Source organism: Crocodylus porosus, unplaced genomic scaffold, assembly GCF_001723895.1.
Source record: "Crocodylus porosus isolate Cpor-Errol unplaced genomic scaffold, CroPor_comp1, whole genome shotgun sequence".
Classification (NCBI taxonomy): domain Eukaryota; kingdom Metazoa; phylum Chordata; order Crocodylia; family Crocodylidae; genus Crocodylus; species Crocodylus porosus.
This window is the reverse complement of record NW_017728948.1, coordinates 22,435,803-22,455,473: the sequence shown is the minus strand read 5'-3', so window position 1 is coordinate 22,455,473 and position 19,671 is coordinate 22,435,803. Positions and strand designations below refer to the sequence as shown.

The 19,671-nt window shown below is 40.8% G+C and overlaps 1 protein-coding gene across 3 annotated transcripts in view; it reads right to left on the bottom strand.

Moving 5' to 3' along the window:
* Window positions 1-19,671, bottom strand: part of CRMP1 (collapsin response mediator protein 1) — a 70,630-nt gene that overhangs the window by 16,227 nt on the left and 34,732 nt on the right. For all 3 annotated transcript variants that reach the window (XM_019553367.1, XM_019553368.1, XM_019553366.1), the window contains exons 4-9: window positions 18,142-18,306; window positions 11,721-11,782; window positions 9,474-9,554; window positions 7,087-7,155; window positions 4,340-4,460; window positions 2,720-2,876 (exon numbers count right to left, since the gene is read on the bottom strand). In XM_019553367.1, the coding sequence (XP_019408912.1) occupies window positions 2,720-2,876; window positions 4,340-4,460; window positions 7,087-7,155; window positions 9,474-9,554; window positions 11,721-11,782; window positions 18,142-18,306 (655 nt within the window). The remainder of the gene's footprint in view (window positions 1-2,719; window positions 2,877-4,339; window positions 4,461-7,086; window positions 7,156-9,473; window positions 9,555-11,720; window positions 11,783-18,141; window positions 18,307-19,671) is intronic.

The following is a 19,671-nucleotide window of genomic DNA, read 5'->3' as shown; positions in this document are numbered from 1 at the left end:
TATTTTCTGTCAAAATACAGTTTCAAGAAATAAAATAGACCTGTTCTAATAAGCAGACATCTTTTCCCAGCATGTCTATTGTGAGAATTTGTATTGTTTGTAAAACGTTTTGAGAAAATTTTGAGAAAAGCTCTTTGCGGGAGCTGAAAATCAGTCTATTTATCATCACCCCTGGATGATAACAACTCTACATAGGTGCAGTGCAGAGAATTAATAAATGTAATTCCTTTTTTAGGTTCACGGTATGGATTTAAAATACTAGAACTGAAAGCAGGCTAAGCTGCTGTCATTTAAGAGCTTGGGCTTTAAGCCATCAGGAAAGAAAAACCCAACCAATGTGCATATTTGGAGCATAATGAGAATTCCCTTGGCTTCCTAGTTTTCATGCCCAATTTTGACAGGAAAATGGGTTTTATATGGGTTATGATTGTCTATTACCATTTTAGCACTGCCATTCTGACCCATGTGCTGTTATCCTGCAAACCTCTTTGGAGAAAACTTAGCTGTGCTCTTTTGCAGTAAAAATGAATGATTCCTATACACCCTCACATGTCCTGGTTAAAAGTATTAACCTGCTCCCACCACTTTACAACACTGCTAATGACATCAGCGATGCAGAATTATTGTAAATCCTTTTTTTTGTTTTCATATTAAGGAACAGAAAGTTCAACTAAGAAAAGTAAGCTCTTTACTATCAAGACCAACATTAACCAGAACAGAACAAATTTCTGTATTTCTCCACCAGAAATGCACTTAACTCAGAGACTAATTCTGCTTTCACTTCTGTCGGTGTAAGTCCAGCATCAGTGGAGGAAGAATCCTTTTTCTATTACATAGATACAGATGTACACATAGGTCCAGATCCTATCCCACTTAGTACATATCTTTCTCTGATTTTATTTATCACTTACGCCTACAACCTGTGAACTGCCACGGTGAAACCACTTCATCTGTGACCTTAAGAAAATACTCCTACCAAGGCTGTATATCACTGGAACAGGGATCAGCACAGGAGGGGACACAGTGCCACTCCCTGACTTTAACGACTGCTTTGGATAGCAAACTGGATTATTCTGTCTATAGCAAAACAATCTGCTCTACCGGGATTTGAACTGTCAAGTCCCTTATCTTCCCAGTGCAGCAGCTCTTCCACTCAAGCTGAAGAGGATATCAATCGCTAGAAGCAGTGCTAGCTTTCAGGAGGTGATAAACTGCTCCTGGTTTCTGAGGCTATGGAAGAGGGACAATGCTGATAAGTTGGTGAAATGTTCAAAGCTACCTGCATCTTTGTGGGCAGACTGAAAATGCGTTACCCTTTGGAGTCCTCAGGCTAACTGATCTTTCCTGAACTTTCTCAGCTAACGCAACTCCCCTCCTGATTCCTGCCTGCTTTTCCTCCTCCCTCCTCCTCTCTTTGCTTTTCCTACCCTCAACATGTCTCTAATAACAAACCTCCCCATCCTGGCCTCCCTGTGGTCCCTTTGAAGTGGGCCAGCAGACTGTCATCACTGTCAAATGTGCTGACAGTCTCCCATTGCCAGCCTGTCTCTTTCATATGCAAACTAAACCTCTTAAAGACTTGTTCTGGTGCAAGGACTTTTCTTCTATGAGGGTATCCTGAGGAAAGACTTAGAATCAGCAAAGAAAGAGAAGGGGAGCACAACATGAATCATAAAGGCTAGATAAATATGCTGCTACCAAGGAGGAAGCAAAACCATTCTAGACAAAACCATGCCTCCAAGCAGCCAGCATTGTTCATGGCATAATACCCCTACTTGTAACTAAAAATTCTTAAAAATCTAACCCTTACACACAAGTTTGATTTTCAGAAGTGCTTGCCACCTCTTTCTGTGAGTCTCTACCCTCTCATGTTCAGAGAGGTCATCCAGAAATTAATCTGATTACTCTAAGATGTCTTTAGTTTGGAGGAGGTTGCAAGGCCTAACAGTATTGACACTTCTAACTTGGGAGCTTTTAAATAACACCAATAATGCTCAGCATTACATAAAATTAGTGCCTCATTTCTTCAGGAAAATGCTAGATAATACATCAGTCTTCCAAGTAAAATGTGATTTGTTTTACCATCTCCACACTGAAGCAATATCATTCTAAAATATTTAGGCACCTTTAACCTAAATACCTTTTTGAATCTGGCTCTTAATCTCCCATATGCCTCCACCATAGAAAATAAGCAAGCTCTTTTTCTTTATTTCTCTTGTTCGTTTTGTTGCTTTTTGTGCATTATATAAATCATACATTCCACCAGCCTCTAAAGGGGACAAGGGAAATCTGCCTTTGCAAGCTGATTTCAGCTCTGTATCCTGATTACTAGCCCTGTATCCTGATTACTATGATCATCCACATTTTGATTTGGCCCTTGTTTTGCAATTTACTATTGTAAATCGAAGCCTGATGTAGCTCAAACTAAGAGTGAGCTAGAGCCATTAAGCTAAGAGCCAGACGCATTAAACTAAGAGTTCTGCCTTTGGCTTTAATGCAAGTAAGACTGGGTCCATAAGGACCGGTTCAGCTGTAGTTTAAATAGCTGTTGTCTACCACAACTGCATGCACCAAGAGTTTAATGCAAGGCCCTCTGAAGTCAAAGGAACACACTAAGCTAAGGATCTTCTCTAAATCCCACAGCTGGTGTGGCTTTTTGCATTCTTTTGATCAGCAATGACCAATTCTGTTTAATGTATATAAACAATACAGGTGATACCATGCTAGGAGTGAGTTCAAGTGATCTGGTGTGGTGGGATCAGGGCTCAGAGGTGGTGAGGTCACAAAGGCTGCAGCTTTGGCCCAGTTTTTGCTCCAGTAATGTGTCCCATCTGTTCCCAGGCTGGCAGTGATTGGCTCTCCAAAGACGAGGGGACCTAGGGAGAAGTAAAAATATACAATGGGGTTAAAAGATCCTCTCTTTCCAGTGTATTATGCTATTTACTGAGCACAGCCATGAATAACTTACAATTCCTTACATGAGCAGAATAACTCCTAAGAAATTAAAGAGCCCCAACTTTGCTCATGTTATAAAAATTTAAGCAAGTGGCTTTGCCCTGCCACATGTGATTGTGATCAGGTCATTTACTGAGGTCTCTGTAATCTGGGAGGAAGTATGTTCAGAGTTGTGTTCGGCTAGAATTATTTTACCATGGACATTTCTCTTTCTGCTTCTAAATAAATCTGAGCACTTGGTTCCTGAAGTTCTTTACAGGTTTCCAGGACAAGGGTGGGCACAAGCAAATGGGAACATGCACCAATGAACCTCAAGTTTGATCTAACATACTAAAAATCAAAAAGGGCACATGCCCTCAGGCCTTGGCCTTTTTGCATTGCTCAGTGGCAGAGATTCTAGTTGCCCCCAGCTGAGGAAAGTGCTGTTCCTACCAGCCTGTCCTTGGCGACTGTCAAGTTAGCACATACTCCTTAGCTGTGCAGAGCAGCACAGCTGTGCTCCACTCAGACTTCCCTCCCTCTGTTATCTACTCTAAAATGAATAGTGGAAAACTTTGCTGTGATGGAGAGATACAGATTATGTGAAGCAGCTTTTCTTACCCCTGCCATTTCTCTAAAGATCTCAGAAAAGAGGAGATGTTACAGAAGATGGAGGGAGAGAAGTGGCAAGGAGAAGAGAAAAATACAGTGGAAAAAGAAAAGCACAGACAACAGAAAAGAAAAAACATTCTACAAAAGGAGAGTTCAAGGCAGGAGTAAGCAATATGGGATGGTGTGTGGTGGGGAGAATAAGAACTGAACATGGGGAAAGACTTCTTCAGCATTACCAAGAGATCAGCCTCCTCTCCTCTGCCTACTGTTAGTACTCTGCCTTCCCCCAGTCACTATGAACACGTGAGGTTTTGCAGAACTTACTCTACTTAGTGATAGGAAGCAATGTACAGAGTCTCATTCTGGCAACCATCCCCAAAGACAGAAAGTGTGTGCTAGGGCAAAAGGAAACTATCTTTCCAACAATGGATAGCAAGTAGCTTGAGATGAGGACCTGGGAGAAAGGGATTAGGATGAGCATTGCAGGTGGAAGCCAGCTATGGAAAGCAGGGGGAGTGAATACAGTCAAGTGGTCTCACTTCAGTTTTCCTAACTGCAAATCATTAATGTAACAGTGGCTATTTGAATAAAAAGATATTGCTCCACCCTGTGACAGAGCTATCAATCTTTTTTAACCCTTCCCTGAGACATGGGAAAGCAACAAAGTTTGATCCCTCAAGAGCAGTCTTGTGCATCACACCTTTATGACAGTATCGACTTTGTTGTCAGTCTCTATTCAGTAAACCGTACATGGTCCAAACCTCCTCTGGGGAGGAAGCAGTAAGTGCCGCACCTTTCTTTCTAGCCAGGGCGATGATATCGGCCGCACTCTTACTCATCACTTTGGTGATATACACTGGGCAGTTGATTCGGCTGGCAATGGTGATGGCACGGAAAACAGCTTCTGCTTCAAGCTGAAACAGACAAGAAAACAGTGGAGAAAAGGCATGTGAAACACAGAGAAGTGAAAGAAGTAAAATCAAGGACTGAGCCACATTTTACTCCTTTTAACAATATCTTTCCATGGGCCTGATTCTGCTAGGGTCATACATGGATGTGTAAAGCTGGCAATGCCTGGGCAACCCTTCTTGCCAGCTTATGTCAGGGCCAAGACAGCCTACAGCTTCTCTACTCTTCTGGAGGTATATGGGGGGCAGAAGTATGGTGACAAGATGGCTTCCCCCATGTACTATCCAGCACATCTAGTTACCTACACTGGGTCTGGAAGCTGCACCACCTAAAATGGTGGCACTGCAAGCCTTCCAATTCCAAGGCAATGAAGCTCTGCACTAAACCCTACACTTGCTATGGGCTAGGCCAACATGGCTAATACATCTTCTCCCCTGTAAACATGTTCTTATTTTAGGTTTCTGCTCCCCCGCTACAAAGAGGAGAAAAAGACAAGGAAAAGTAGCTCCATAGCAAAAGAAATGTTGTGAGACCTCAGACAAAGAAGTTTACACAATGCAACCTTTACACAAAGATAAGATGAGTGTTATTTCTAAAGAACAGCAGCAGCACCAACATGGGCCGAATTTATTTCATAATTTATACAAGGCTTTCAACCCATTTCCAACAAGTCCCCTCATGTTCCCAAGTCTAAAAAAGATCTCCTCATAAAAGAGACACTTGTGACATGCATGTAAATTATACATCTCCATCTAGGGCAGCAGTATTTCTCCAGTGACTTTAGAAGACATTTTCTCCACTATCTTTAGTCAAATTATCAACTGCATCCTTCTGTTTATGAAACCTTGATATCAGAAGTACTATTTGGTATCCACAAAGCTGTAGTGATCAAATTATTTGACTTAAGATTACTGATAATCCTTTTTAAAATCTTTACTAGAAAAGTCTTTAGGAATAAAACATCTCCACACATGGCCTCACAGTCCTTGAGATTTAGAAGTTTTTGTTAAGACTGTTCTACTAAAATGAAAAAGTTCATTCCAAAAAGTGGTATCCCCATATATTCCCCTAGGAGTCATTACTACAACATATATATATATAACTGGGCACAGATCCTCAAAGGTATTTAGGGGCTCAACTTTGTAGGAAGTAGTTTCATAGATGTTAGAGTCAGAAGGGACCTATTAGATCATCGAGTCCGACCCCCTGCCGTGGGCAGGAATGAGTGCTGAGGTCAGGTGACCCCAGCCAGGTGTCTGTCCGAGCTCCTTTTAAATACCTCCAAGGAAGGGGACAGCACCACCTCCCATGGAAGCTTATGCCATATTTTGGCAACCCCCACTGTAAAGATTTTTTTCCTGATATCCAATCTGAATTTGCTCTCTTCCAGTTTGCAGCCATTATTTCTAGTTACCCCGACAGGCACCCTGGTAAACACTGTATCCCCTATTTCTTGCTGGCCCCCCAGTGAGTTTGTAGATGGCCACAAGATCACCTCTCAGACTCCTCTTGCAGAGGCTGAAGAGGTTCAGATCTCCCAATCAGGGTTTTTTCTGTAGGCCTTTAACCAGACAAGTGGCCTTCCTCTGAACCCTCTCCAGGCCATCCACATCCCTCCTAAAGTGCAGTCCCCAAAACTGGACGCAGTACTCCAGCTGCGGCCTGACCAGTGCCACATAGAGGGAAAGTACCACCTCCTTGGAGCTGTTTGTGATGCACCTACTTATGCAAGAAAGGGTGTGGTTTATCTTCAGGCAAGCCTGTGGTAGAAGTTTTGAACCTCCACATTGGGTCTCACATGACCGGATGCCATTATAAGAAATACTTAAAATTACTTTTTGGCAAATATCAAGTTAGGATTTTCCCTGGACAGTCACTGCCATTAATAGAAGCCTCAACAATTTTATCAGGCAGTGAATAGAAAAATATAAACACTACAATTCAAAATGTGTGAGGAAACATTATGATCAATTAATGGTCCTTTTTTGCCTTGGGGAGCAGTTATCATCTAAACCACAAAAACCTTTTCAAGTTTAGCTTCATACCCCTTGGGCCTTGTTTTCTGAAGTCATCAAGTATAGCAGCTCAGCTTGATTATGCAGTGAGTGCACAGACTGTGTATATGTATGACTCATTCCATGTCTAGATCTGTTCTAATCTTTAAAAAAAAAAATCTTTTTTCAGCCCTAAGATGACAATCCAAGACACTAATTTTATTTTGAAAGAAGGGTTATGTAAAAAGAGCTGACTCAGGGAATCCCTCCATTCCCATGAATTCACACTATCACAACTTGCAGTGGTACATCTATGTTTGTGTTTAAAGCCCATTTAATGGAAAAACATGACTTCTTAGAAGTGTTTTCAACTGAAATCCATTGTTCTGCTGACACTGATATGTTCTATGAATATTTTATAGGCTTTGTTACAATTTTGTGCATTTTGCACAGAATGGCATTATTGTTTAAAATGCAGACAGTTTGACTTCCCCCACTACTACCTAGTCATCCATGATCTCTTATTTGATGCATTTATAAGAAATCTAATGCTCATGGCATGGGAACTCCTTACAATGAGGAATATAAAAAGAAAAAAAATGTATCCAAGAATTACAAAATGACTTGAGTCTCTTACCTCCTCAGGTCTGCTCAGGGCATGTCCCTCAGGCCCTGTTATTCCCATTTCTAGGATCCGTTTTTGTTCCTGGAATACAACAGACAAATTCTGACTCTCTCTAGAACAAGATACACTGGTAGTAAACATCCTTTAGTGTGTTAATAGCTAGTGCTTCTCACTGACTCCATTTTTTGTGTTTGAGCTCTATACCATCTGAACATAAAGTACTTACTGAGGAGAACCCCACACTTTAAATCCTTCTTCTACTCAACAACCATTTTTCTTCTTTCTTTCTTTCTGCCCAGTGAAGTAAATCTTTTTCACATTGTGCATTTACCACTTATTCCCCATCAGATGCAGCATCCCTTTCATAATCTAATTTTTCTGTCATTTTTTTTTGCAACTGATCATTAAAGTGAAGAACTAAATCCCCTTTGGTATTACTTTTTTTTTTTTTTTTTTTTATAATGTTTTGATACTAAGCTTAAGGAAAAAAATTCTAAATATTCACTGCTTGGCCAGTTAATGCGGGTCAGCAAAAAATTATCACATCAAACATTTATGACATCAAAGCTTCTTATCAGTGTGATTAAATAAAATATGGGTAATCTTTATGATTTCATATAATGCTGATGGCTAAGGGTGTTTCTTAATGTAAGCTTCTTTATCATAAATAAGTGATGGATAAATACTTCTGGTACAAGACTTGGTATAGGACCTCCTGAAGCAGTAGAAGCTTCCTCATACCAAGCTATTAATGCACCTCAAATCCTGACCTGCTTCCGCCTTAGGTCTCTAATGAGCAGAATTTGACAACTGTAATGATCCTGTGATATAGACAAATGTCCCCTGGAGGCAAGGTTGAAATCACCTGACACATTGCCATGTATAACCTAATAAATATTTCATCCCAGGTCTCTGGGGGTGAAAAGCTACCACATTACCTCTGTCCTGCAACAAGAATCATTTAGGTCATACATATATATCTGTTCTTTCACTTCTCTGGTGACAGACAGACAATCCATTATGACCCTAAAGTCATTTGTTCACTATACTAAAGAGCTTGCGTACATGAGTTAGAAAACTACAATATTTGAAGATATAATAAAAACAGTAGTTTGAATTCTAAAATGTACCTTTGATGAATGCAAACAGAATGTTTCAGACAATTAAAGCATAACAAAAATAAAATATTATAAATACATTATATAAAATAAATAGAATGATATCAAAGAAAGGCTTCATTTAAAAACAGGTGAGTTGCATCCTGAAGATGGATGAAGAAAACAAACTTATCCACTCTAAGAGGGTTCAATAGTGTTAATAATATTTGTACTATTTCACATCTTTCTGCTGTATTATAAGCAGGGATCCTGGTTTTCTCTGATTTAAAAAAAAATCCCCAATTTTCAGTTTTAAAAAAATTATCCCAATTCCACATTTTTCCATGATTAAAATGAAACACCATTATATATATGTATTAGTAGTGTTTCATTTTAATCACAGAAAAATGTGAATTTGGGATTACATTTTTTAAACCAAAAATTGTGGATTTTTTTTAAATCAGAGAAAACCAGGATCCCTGCTTATAAGGCATTGCTACTAACTATATCCTCTGCTGCTGAAGCAAGTACATGCCATTTGGCCATTTTATAAAGGGGTTTTAGCCCCCACCTCAGGTTTTTATAATGATCCTTTTAACAGGAGAGAGCAACAACCCCATAAGATCTTCAAGCTACACCTATACGCCTAACGCTGGTTTCTTCAGCAGCAGCAACTTATAAATTAGATTCACACAGATTCACAAAAGTTTAGGGCTGGAAGGGACCTCATGAGATCATCAGGTCCAGCCCCCTGCTCTGGGCAGAAAAGACTGCTGGGCAGGAAATAACTCCAGCAAGGTGTGTGTCCAATCTCCTTTTAAAGATCTCCAGGCCAGGTGCCTTCATCACCCCATTGAAAGTCTCTTCCAGAGTCTGGTCACACAAACGGTGAAGAAGTTTTTCCTTATATCCAATCTGAAATGAGATGTCCCAGTTCTTTAACCCATCACCAAGTTCTTCAGGGTATGAGGTCTATTCAATTGCCTCTGTTCCCTGGGACCCCAGAGAAGTCCATCTTGCTTCCTATGTGCTTCCCATGCAAACTGTCCTTACTCCTAGACCCCATGCAGGGAGTTTCTGGGGGCGTCACTTTACAGCATACATGCTGTACACACTTCTAAAATTCTATACTGGTGTCCCATAGCCCAATGGTTACCTGTATATAAAATCAGATTAAACTAGGAAGACGGTCTCTGTTTTCCATCATCACTCTACCTGTTTTATTCACAGATGAGTTTCACTTCTTTGCCACATGAAACATATCCTCTTTCAAAATGAAACAAGAGAATCAAACTCACGCACCTGAGCTATCAAATCTCCGTTTTCAGCATGTACCATGATTACAGCCCCAAGACCTTTCAGAAAGGTAAAAGCTTCATAAAGCTGGAAGTGATACAAAGTGGGAAAAAATACTGAACAAGAAATACGTTGCAAATCTCTATTTTCTTATTTTAAATGACATTTTCCAGTTGTCCACAAGTATTCTTGGGGTGCATCTGGAAGGAGCCTCCACTTTCTCCTTCCACTCTGAAATCTCTTCAAAGAGCCAGAGGCATCTGTAGCCCCCATGTGCTCACTGTGGCTGCTCTAGCCAGCCTGCGAACCCACCTCCCACCAAGCCAGTCAGTCACACATGAGAGCACGTTCCTAAAGGCAGAATCAGTAGCTGCACTACTGGGGAAATGCCCACTCCTGGAGATATATGTCTTTCCAGGAGTTCTTCTATGATCAAGTAGCTTTCCACCCCTTCCAACACAGGCAAGTGGGCACTTTCACTTACAGCTAAGGAACTTCACTGTTCATTCATGGACTTCCTTCTGTTCATTGCTTTCTAACATTCAGAAACAACCAATCAGTCCCCACTAAAGGAAAGCTATAGATACTATTCTTAGTTTTTGTAAACCACTTAAGGGATTTGGATCATAAGCAGAGTCTAATTCCATTCTGCAGTCCTGAAAATTCCACCATATATTTTCCATATTTGCTCAGATTGTAAAAGCCCAGGTTTGGACACCTACAGTTCAGGTACCCAGTCTGGCACTTGGGCACTTAAGTCAGCGCTAAATGGGCGGGAGTATCCAAGGGTGCCTGTACACGAGCATGAAGGCTGCTTCAGTGTGCTGTAATTACAGTGCATTGGAGCAGACTCAATTAATTGAGTCTGTTGGAGTGTGCTAATTACCATGCCTCCCACGTCTCACGTATCAGTGTTTGCACACTTAAAAATGGCTGTGGGGGCACTTGAACTAAAGCTTGTCAACCGAGCTTTAGTTCAAGCACCCCTGCCACCGTTTTTAAGTGTGGGGACGGTGATACGTGAGATGCTGTGGCACTTAAATTAAAGTGGCTCTCAGAGCTGCTCTAATTAAACTGCTGCCCACCCAACCCCGGAGCACATGTAAAAGCAGCCCAAGTGTTTCTCTGAGCCTTCAGCGGTGGAAACAGAAACTAATTTATCTATTCAAGTTCAAAAACGTCCATGTCTTTTCTTTGAATGATGTCAGTGCCAGCTCCTCAGTCAAGTTGGATTCAGCATGTATTTTTTTCTCAGAGAACAGCTGTGATTAAAATTCCAATTGTAACCACATGTAATGGAGGTGTAACAACATTTATTTAAGAGACCAGGAAACTTGGCTCTGGGAATGAGAGGTTTCCTCAACTGAATAAGCAAACATTATTATTCCTAACAGATGCCATTATCCAAGTACAATGATCTGATGCTTGTGAACTGGAAAGCTGAAGAGTCTGGAGTCTGTAACAAGTGTTATACAAATAAAGTCATTGTAATGACTCCAGCTCTGATAGCTAAGAATAACCTTTCCCAAAGAATAACATGCTTTAGCAGTTTTCAGTGACTGAGAAGCACTTGCGATCTCAAAAGCTGTTTCAATTTTACTGCTGCCAGACTGAGTGCTGTAAAGCTAACAGGCTCCGAATACAAATCCAGGACAAAATCCTGAGTGATTCTGGGGGTCTGCAACTCTTACTGGGCCTGATATTGTGGCATGGTAGATATGCCTCTCAAATGGCCACAGGTAGAAGATGTAGATGTTCAGTGGATCTCAAGTTTTGGGGCTCCAAAGAGAAATTTTACAGGTGTGCATTTCCCCAAGGTTAGTTCAAAAGCAACATTAATGTCTCACATAGCCATATATGGGAGGCAAAGATTTTGAGAGAGAAAATCTTTTATTATATAGTTAGGAGAGTTTATTATATAGTTAGACAAGCTTTCTGGCACAGCTTCCCTTCTTGAGGCTCCCTCCTACACAGACTAACACTCTTCTCTAAGGGATAACTGTGCCATCTTGAAAGGGCTGGGGAAAGGTTTGGGCTAGCAGCTATACTAGTCATTACCAACTTCACCTTACATTGAACTAGAAGCAAACTCTGCTGCCTCTCATCTTTCCTGGACTATCGCACCTGCAGCATCACTCCAACCCTGCCACATCAGATAGCTACAGACTTTCTAGTGTGATCCAACCTTATTAAGAAATCAACTGAAAACACCATGTGGATGTATTGGCAATGAAGAACATGTAAAAAAATTACCTGGCTGTCGGACATTTGGTAAAGATCTTTATATGCCATGTAGACTTGGAAAGAATTAACACCTGTTCCAAAACAAAACACAAGGGAGTGATTAAGTAGGTCTGAAAATATTTCAGAAGCGTTATTTTGGGGAAAAATATTCAGGAAAATCAGTGTTGGATAGTCACCTCATTTCCCAGTTTGTGATACTTGATTTAAACTCTTTATGATTAGTAGCCCATAATTTCCCCTCCTCTGCCTGAATGACAACCCCTTTTGCTTGGACCCAATACATTTTCATGGCTCACCTCTCATTTCAGATTAAAAATGGAACAACCCAGCTGTCATTGCTAAATGGGAGATGTTGACTACTACAACAAAGGTCTTAGTCTACTAATCTTTAAGTTTAGAGTTGGGTGAATATTTGATTATTAAATTCAGTGGCCAAACTGAAACATTTTTAATGTTTCATTTTGGGTCAACACAAAACGAAATATTTTAATTCCTTTCTTGAAAATTAAAACCCAGGAAAAAGTATTACGGGTCAAAGGAAACATTTTATGCAACCCAAAATAAAAGGTATATTTCATCAGGTGGTTTTATCCTGTATAAAATTCAATTTATAACACATTTCTAATTGAAACATCATTTCAAAACAAAAATTAAAACATTTTGTATACAATGAAAGTCGACATTTCCATTGCATTGTATTTATTTACTGTGTTTAAGTATCGGAACAGATTGCCTTGAACCTCCAGCCTTGGAAGTTTTTAAGAGCAGGCTAAATAAGTTGTTTTCACTTTTTCAATATTCTTCTTAATTTTTCAGCTGAAACTATTCACCAGTTTGGTAACAATTTACACACAGATCCAGGTGACCCAAAACCATATTCTTCAGTGAAAATGCTATTCATCTATAATATCCACATCTATTTGTCCAAATAAAGTTGCCTCTAACTGTTGAGAATGAGTGTGGAATCATTTCACGTGGTCTCACAGAATGATATGATACGATATGATCATTCTTGTCCAAAACAACCAGCTGAGCTGAAAATAGATTGCAAGTTATGCTTGCCAGAGGTTTGAAGCCAGCTTCAAATGAATCAAAACATCATTTTCTTGTCTCCCCAGTGAATGCATACAGATGAAAGAAAAGCTGTTCTTTGCTATGTTGGTAATGGAGAACCATGAAAGGTATGTCTTTTATCCTTTACTGTTATGCAAGCAGTGTTATAGTTGAGTGTTACTGGCCAAATATTAGCTGAATGCAAATTAATAGCAGTTGCTGTTTTCTTCAGTAGGGCAAGACTTCGTCCACAGGTATTAGACATGTCCAGATTACAATGGGGATTTTCCCAACCATTTCCCTTCATTTCTTTTCTATGTATCAGCTCTATTTATTCTATTGTTAATATCATCTTCATTCCAGTACTTTTGGTGGCCACAGTTTATTAGCTCCCTATATTAAAACAAATACATTCTAAGACATGTACACTACATGCACAAATATTTAACAACAACTGTATCCCCAGGGTGTGTTAGAGAGAGGGAGAGAAAGATTACAGCAGCTCTCCATGTTCTTCATTCTGACTACATTACATGATTTAGGCTCTCTGATGAAGATGTCTAGCCTCATCAAGGCTTTACATGCTCAGACATACCCTGCAGGCAGATGGGTTTTTTGCTCATGCTCAGGCAAAGAATTTGCTTATTCACAATTTAAAAGTTCAAATACCCCAGATACATTTTCCAGGCAGAAGGAAGCCTGAAGGGTTTGTTGGTGTTATGTTGTCATGCTCAGCCAAAATAGCTTGAAAGGAACCATCATGAGAGTGCATATTTTCACTTGCTGTCTTTCATATTGAACAAATTCAGCATGGACATTTTGAGCCATTGACTCCCTCAGTCAACAGAGAAGTCAATGGGAGTTGAGGAAAATCAAAGCCTTACAGAATTAGACCCTTGGCTCTTGGAACAAACGACACTTTTATCTTATTTTTCAGGCTCCCAAATACAAGCCAAGTTATTATCTATAATGACTCATTCCATTAGCCAGTGCAGTTTCAAACTACTCTGTATGTTCCTGATTCATTTTTTAGCTTGATTACATCTTCATTATGGCTAATACGTCTAACCTCTTGGCTTCAGTTCTGTCTTGCCCCAATCCCTATCATCATCCAACATATATGGCCCTGGTAAAGTCTTTTATTAAAGCTCTACTTCCTTTTAATAAACTCAGACAGCTAGGCCTGGCACCAGCTTTTTATATATGCAACTATTCATACACAAAGAAATGACAGAAACTTGTCAGTGCCAACCTGGGTGTTTGCCAGAACTATCTGTTGTGATGTTGTGTCCGTACTACCTTGCATGCATTTATTTGAGAGCAAAGGGAAATATTAAGCCCGGCACAACCAAACTGATAGCCATTCTCTGTCCCATGGAATCCAACCAAAAGTAATTAAATTATTCCTAATCCTATACAAGATAGGACAAAAGATGAAAACAATGCATTTAACCAAGTGCTATAAATTCTCTCTTGGTAACTTGTATTCCTTTCTGATTTTCCTAGGCCTGTATCCTGACTCCAGTGAAAACCTTGCCTGCCTACATCCTTAGACAAACATGGCTACAACCAAAAACCCAACACGTATGTTGTGATCTCTTTGAAGGCAAAAACTAGACATTTGAAGGTTTAGAAGTAGAATAGTTATTCATTCTCTTGCTCACTAAGAGTGGAATTTTATCTCCACCCCACTCCTTCCACCTAAATGGCAGTTTTCTAGGTTTGTTGGCCCTGCCTCTGCACCCCGGATACATAAGCATGTGTGTATAGACTGAACATGAAGAGTTCAGGCATATCCAAGTATTAGCCCAAGGAAAAGGGAGAAGGAGGAGGCCATCTCATGTTTTAGCCCAAATAACTGAGTATTTAGGGTGTTTGTCTGGGAAGCCTGAGTCACAGGAGTTAGGCCCTCCTTCACTGAGAGGAAGTGTGAATCCAGATTTCTTAGACTTCACAGGACAGCACTCCAATCTCCATGCTATAGGTTAGGCATCATCCAGGCCCCCCTTTGGGTGCTCTGTTTGAAACAGGCCCTCCGGACAGCCAAGAGAAGGAGATATGTGGGGCTGGAAGAAAAAGAGCAAATGAGAGGGTGTGTGGCTCTGTGAAATGTCATGCTCCTTGTCTCACAGAACTCCCTGTTGCACTTTTCTACACATACTTTATCTAGTGGCCGTGTCTACATGAGACACCAAATGCACAGTTGTTACACATGCAATCACTTAGTACTTGCATATACAAGTACTAAATGACTGCGCAGTAACCGGCATTTCCGGAACGGCTTTTTGGTGATGCCGACTGCACAGTAGCTCGTTACTACTGCACAGCAGCATTGTGTCATGCTTCATGCCACACGATGCTACTGCACAGTAGTACAGAGCTACTGCGCAGCTGTAATGAGCTACTGAGCAATGTGTCGTGTAGATGCAGCCACTAACTATTAAATGCAAGGATAGTGGCTCAGTTATCTGAGAATAACTTAGACAATCTGTGTAAAATGAATAGGTTCTAGATCCTCAGAAGAGAAAAATCAATGTTATTCCACTGATCTCAAGATAATTTATACCAGCTGAGACTGATTCTTGAAGTTTTCAATTTTGAACAGATAATACATATTGATTTTAGACCTCCTACCATGTTAAAATGTTATCCTGTGATGTTAAATGCTTTGTCTCCCTTAATCCATGCCTTCTAATATATGAGTAATTAATATTTACTTGAGTGAGACAAGGAGAATAAAGGTAACATTTGAATGCAAAACCTACCAAACAATCTATTTGGTAGCTCATCATACATACTGCTTTTTCAAGCACTGAACAGGTACTCTCTCTCTCTCTCTGAACAGTGAATGTCAGGTCATATCTGCATGGAAAACTCAAATTTCTATGCTGGGAGGGGACTATTAACGCAATTGTCTGCATCAGGCTTTTAATGCAAGCCCTGAGGCATGTAGTGGAGTGCTGAGCCATCTGCGAACCAGCTCTGGAAGAATAATAGCTAACCTTTGATATAAACTACAGTACATTTAGTTGAATGTAAATCCAGCTAAAAGCAGATCAGAATCCACATTATCAAGATGACAGCAGGAGCATAGGACAGGACCTGACACTGTCAACAGCAACAATTGCTGCGAGTTTGTAAAAGTCTCCCCTTGTATAAAAAGCTAGGTAAAATTAGCTACAGTTTACCAAAACTGTACATAATCCAACAGATTAGACACTGAAGGCTAATGAAATATGTTGTTGCTACAATCTAATTATACAACAAGTACAATTCACTGCCATGGATCAAAATTCTTATATGACTGCAGTTCTGTATTTTGAATTCTGAATTGTGTATTTTGCATAAATTGAAAAATTGCCTAGACAACAGATACTATCTTGCTTTCTTTCTGGTTCTGTCCATACAGAGCAAATCTATGTAAATACAATTTCTCAGACATGAGCCATGACAGCACTTTGCAAGGGATACAGCATTCATATGTTAATTCAGAGAGTCCTTATATTTAATCCAGAGTATATGAGAGAATAATTTTAGAAATAAGTGCCTAATAAACTATGTAAATGTTTGTTTGTAAGCATCCTTTCGCTATCCAGTGCATGAATTTTTAAGGGTCTTAATTTAGGCTCCCAGATAAGTACCAGTGGATCCAGGAGAGTATAAGGGTGCAGCCATATACCCCTTTGGCTCTGTGGTATATGTGTGGTGAGTTTTCTGAGTTTACTGGCTTGCCAGCATGGGTCCTGGCCAGAACCACTGCTTTGGTGTGCATTTTAACAACCCTTGCAGCAGCAGGACATTAACCACCACTGTCCCCCTGCTTTACCTGTGGCAAGTAAGGGTGCTTGCAGTTGTGTTACAGAGCTGATTGTGTAGTTTCCGGAATGGTTAGACAAGGACTTGTGTGGGATGGTCTGCATACAGATGATCCTGCCTTGAACAGGAATTGAACTAGACACCCTCTGGAGGTCCACGCCAGCCCTACTTTTCTATGATTCCATGGCAATAACGCTGCCCCTCTCCTTCCCTGTCCCTTGCTGCCACCAACTTTGGCAGCAGAGGAAAAGGGGAGGAGGGAAAGAGGAGACAGCTATTCTCCCCTTGGATCCTAGAGTCTTACCAAAGCATGGCTTCCATCCAGAAACCACATCAAGAAGCAGGTGATCTCATCTGAAAGGTTCATCTCCCCTCCTGGAACTGCCTAAATAATCTTCTTTTCTTGAGCACTGAACACTCAGAAGCTTTTGCTACCATTGATAGGAGCTGCTGAGTCCCCAGCAGTTTTGAAAATCTGACCACTGTTTAATGCCATAACATAGATTTAGGAAATTAATTTTAGACTCAATTTGTAAAAATCTTGGCTCTCAATTTGAAATGTAACTATATGCAGTTCTCCACCGCTAAGGGTAGATATATAGCATTAACCATTCCCATAGATTTCAATGTCAAAAGACATTATTTATATTAATTCCACCAACTATTTCAGTCAGACTCAGCTGTTCACACCTCATTAAAAAGCAAGTAGCAGTTTAAATAGCCACTTTCACTGCTCCTTAATGAGGTATGAACAGCTGAATCTGTCTGAAATAGCCGGTACACTTAATAATCTGTGCTTTTGCCATTCAAAACTCCAGGAATAGTAAAACAAAAGGAATCTGAATGCCCTCTCGGCTGTGAGCATCACTACCTCCACAAAGTACTCAAACTACTTCTCTACTTAAGCCAGGAGGGGGAAACAAGAGACAGGAACCCCTGGGCAACAGCTACTCTAAGCTTGACTGCTGCTAAGTGCTGGCATGGAAAAATACAGCACAAATCAGAAGCATACCATCATTTGAGATGTACTACATGATTTTTCCACCTCATTTACAGCAGACTGATAGTATTAACCCAACATACTTCTACAAGAGGTGGCTACTGTATTTTCAAATATGAGCAAGCAAGTTCAGTAAGTATCCCGTAACATTGTTCAGTGATGGGTAGCTCACAATGATGGCTTTGCAGTAGAAAATGTCAATCTTTAACTTTTACATACAAGGCCTGGTTATGCTATTTTGTGCAGTGCCTAATTATTTTTATTATATGAAGTGAGTGTAAAATGGCATTTTATCCTAGTAGATTCTAGTTCTTCTCCATCTGTACCAGTAAAACTTAATTGCCTCTAATACTCCTGATAACATTGGCATGTACAATATCAGGACTACACTGCATGGGAGGAAAGGACTACAGAGATTCTGGGTAGCAGAGAACTTCGGCCAGGGTATCAAATACTATGAGCCTCTTTTGTGGTCTCTCTGGAATACTTCAGAATTCAGCAACTGCAGGTTGCTGTGATAAAAAAAAACCAAAAAAAAAACCAAAACTTTAATTAACTAACCTTTATCTTGCACCAGTATTTCCAGCTCTTCTCGGATCCCATCATACCAGCTGGTGATGTCTACATGCAGAGAATAATCACAACAGGATTTGGTGTCCGCTGCTTCATGCCACTTTTCAAATGAGGTCAACAAACTTGATCCAAGATCAGGGAGGACATGGTCAACTGAAATAAGGATGGATTACCCATTATATAAAATGCATATACTTCACATTCCTTGGCACCAATGATTATCCATGTACTTCCCGTGACAAAACAGGAATCTCAGTCAGGGATCTGTCCACCTCAAGTACAGGAGACTGTGTGGACCATCTACATTAAAGTGAAGTCTGCAGCCTGCTTGTGACACCACCCACACAGGGAATGTTCTGCACACATGAAAGAGAAATTCAAACACCCTGAAACTCAGACAAGATGTCCTGAGCTGGGAGACAGGAGGTCTGGTTTTAACTTACTGCCATTTATATATCTATGGATTTTGCAGTTCTAATTACTAACCAATTCATAAATATATATTCTAGAATTACTCTGCTTCACCTTACCAATCAATTAAGGTTGGTCTCTTCAGGCAGAGATGGACAAAGCCCAGGGCTCTCCTGTACAAGATGAAGTCTTAGCCATTGAATCTCACTGGCTTTCTGACTGAATGTTCTCCTAGCGGAGAACCCCAGCTCAGCTGGTTTCTGAGGATTCATCTCTTAGGTGCTGAACTCTCCCAAGCACTGTGTAAGGAGCCCAGGCACCCAACTCAAGACTGAGGATCCCATTAGGCAGCAAGGTTAGAGTTAAGCTTTGCATCCCTTAGCATTGCCCTGCCTAAATACTAAGATCTGAAAAAACTGAGATGAACCAGTCCAGGGAGGTGATACGTCCCCTCTATGCGGCATTGGGCAGGCCACAGTTGGAGTATTGTGTCCAGTTCTGGGCACCTTACTTCAGGATGGATGTGGATAAACTTGAGAGGGTCCAGAGGACCACTCATATGGTTAAGGGCCTGCCTACAAGGAGAGAATCAGGGACCTGGATCTCCTCGGCTTCCACAAGAGAAGGCTAGGAAGGGATCGTGTAGCTGCCTACAAATTAATCGGGGGCAGGGGGGAAGGCAGGAAGGAACTGGAGATGCTCTGTTTACCAGGATACCACCTGGAGTAACCAGGAACAATGGCCACAAACTGGCAGAAAGCAGATTTAGGTTAGACATCAGGAAGAACTTCTTTACAGTTAGGGCTGCCAAAATTTGGACTGGGCTTCCAAGGGAGGTGGTGCTCTCCCTTACCTTGAGGGTCTTTAAGAGGAGGCTATGAGTGCAACCGGCTGGGGTCATCTGACCCCAGCGCTCTTTCCTGCCCAGGGCAGGGGGTTGTACTCGATGGTCTGCTGAGGTTCCTTCTGACCCTAACATCTATGAATCTATGAAAGATCTAATCGAGGGATGTGGCATGGGGCCTATCTGCAGGCCAGATTGGGCCCCATGGAGCCTCTCCTGTTCCCATCCTCCACCTCCTCTAGCATACCTGATCCAGCAGCTGC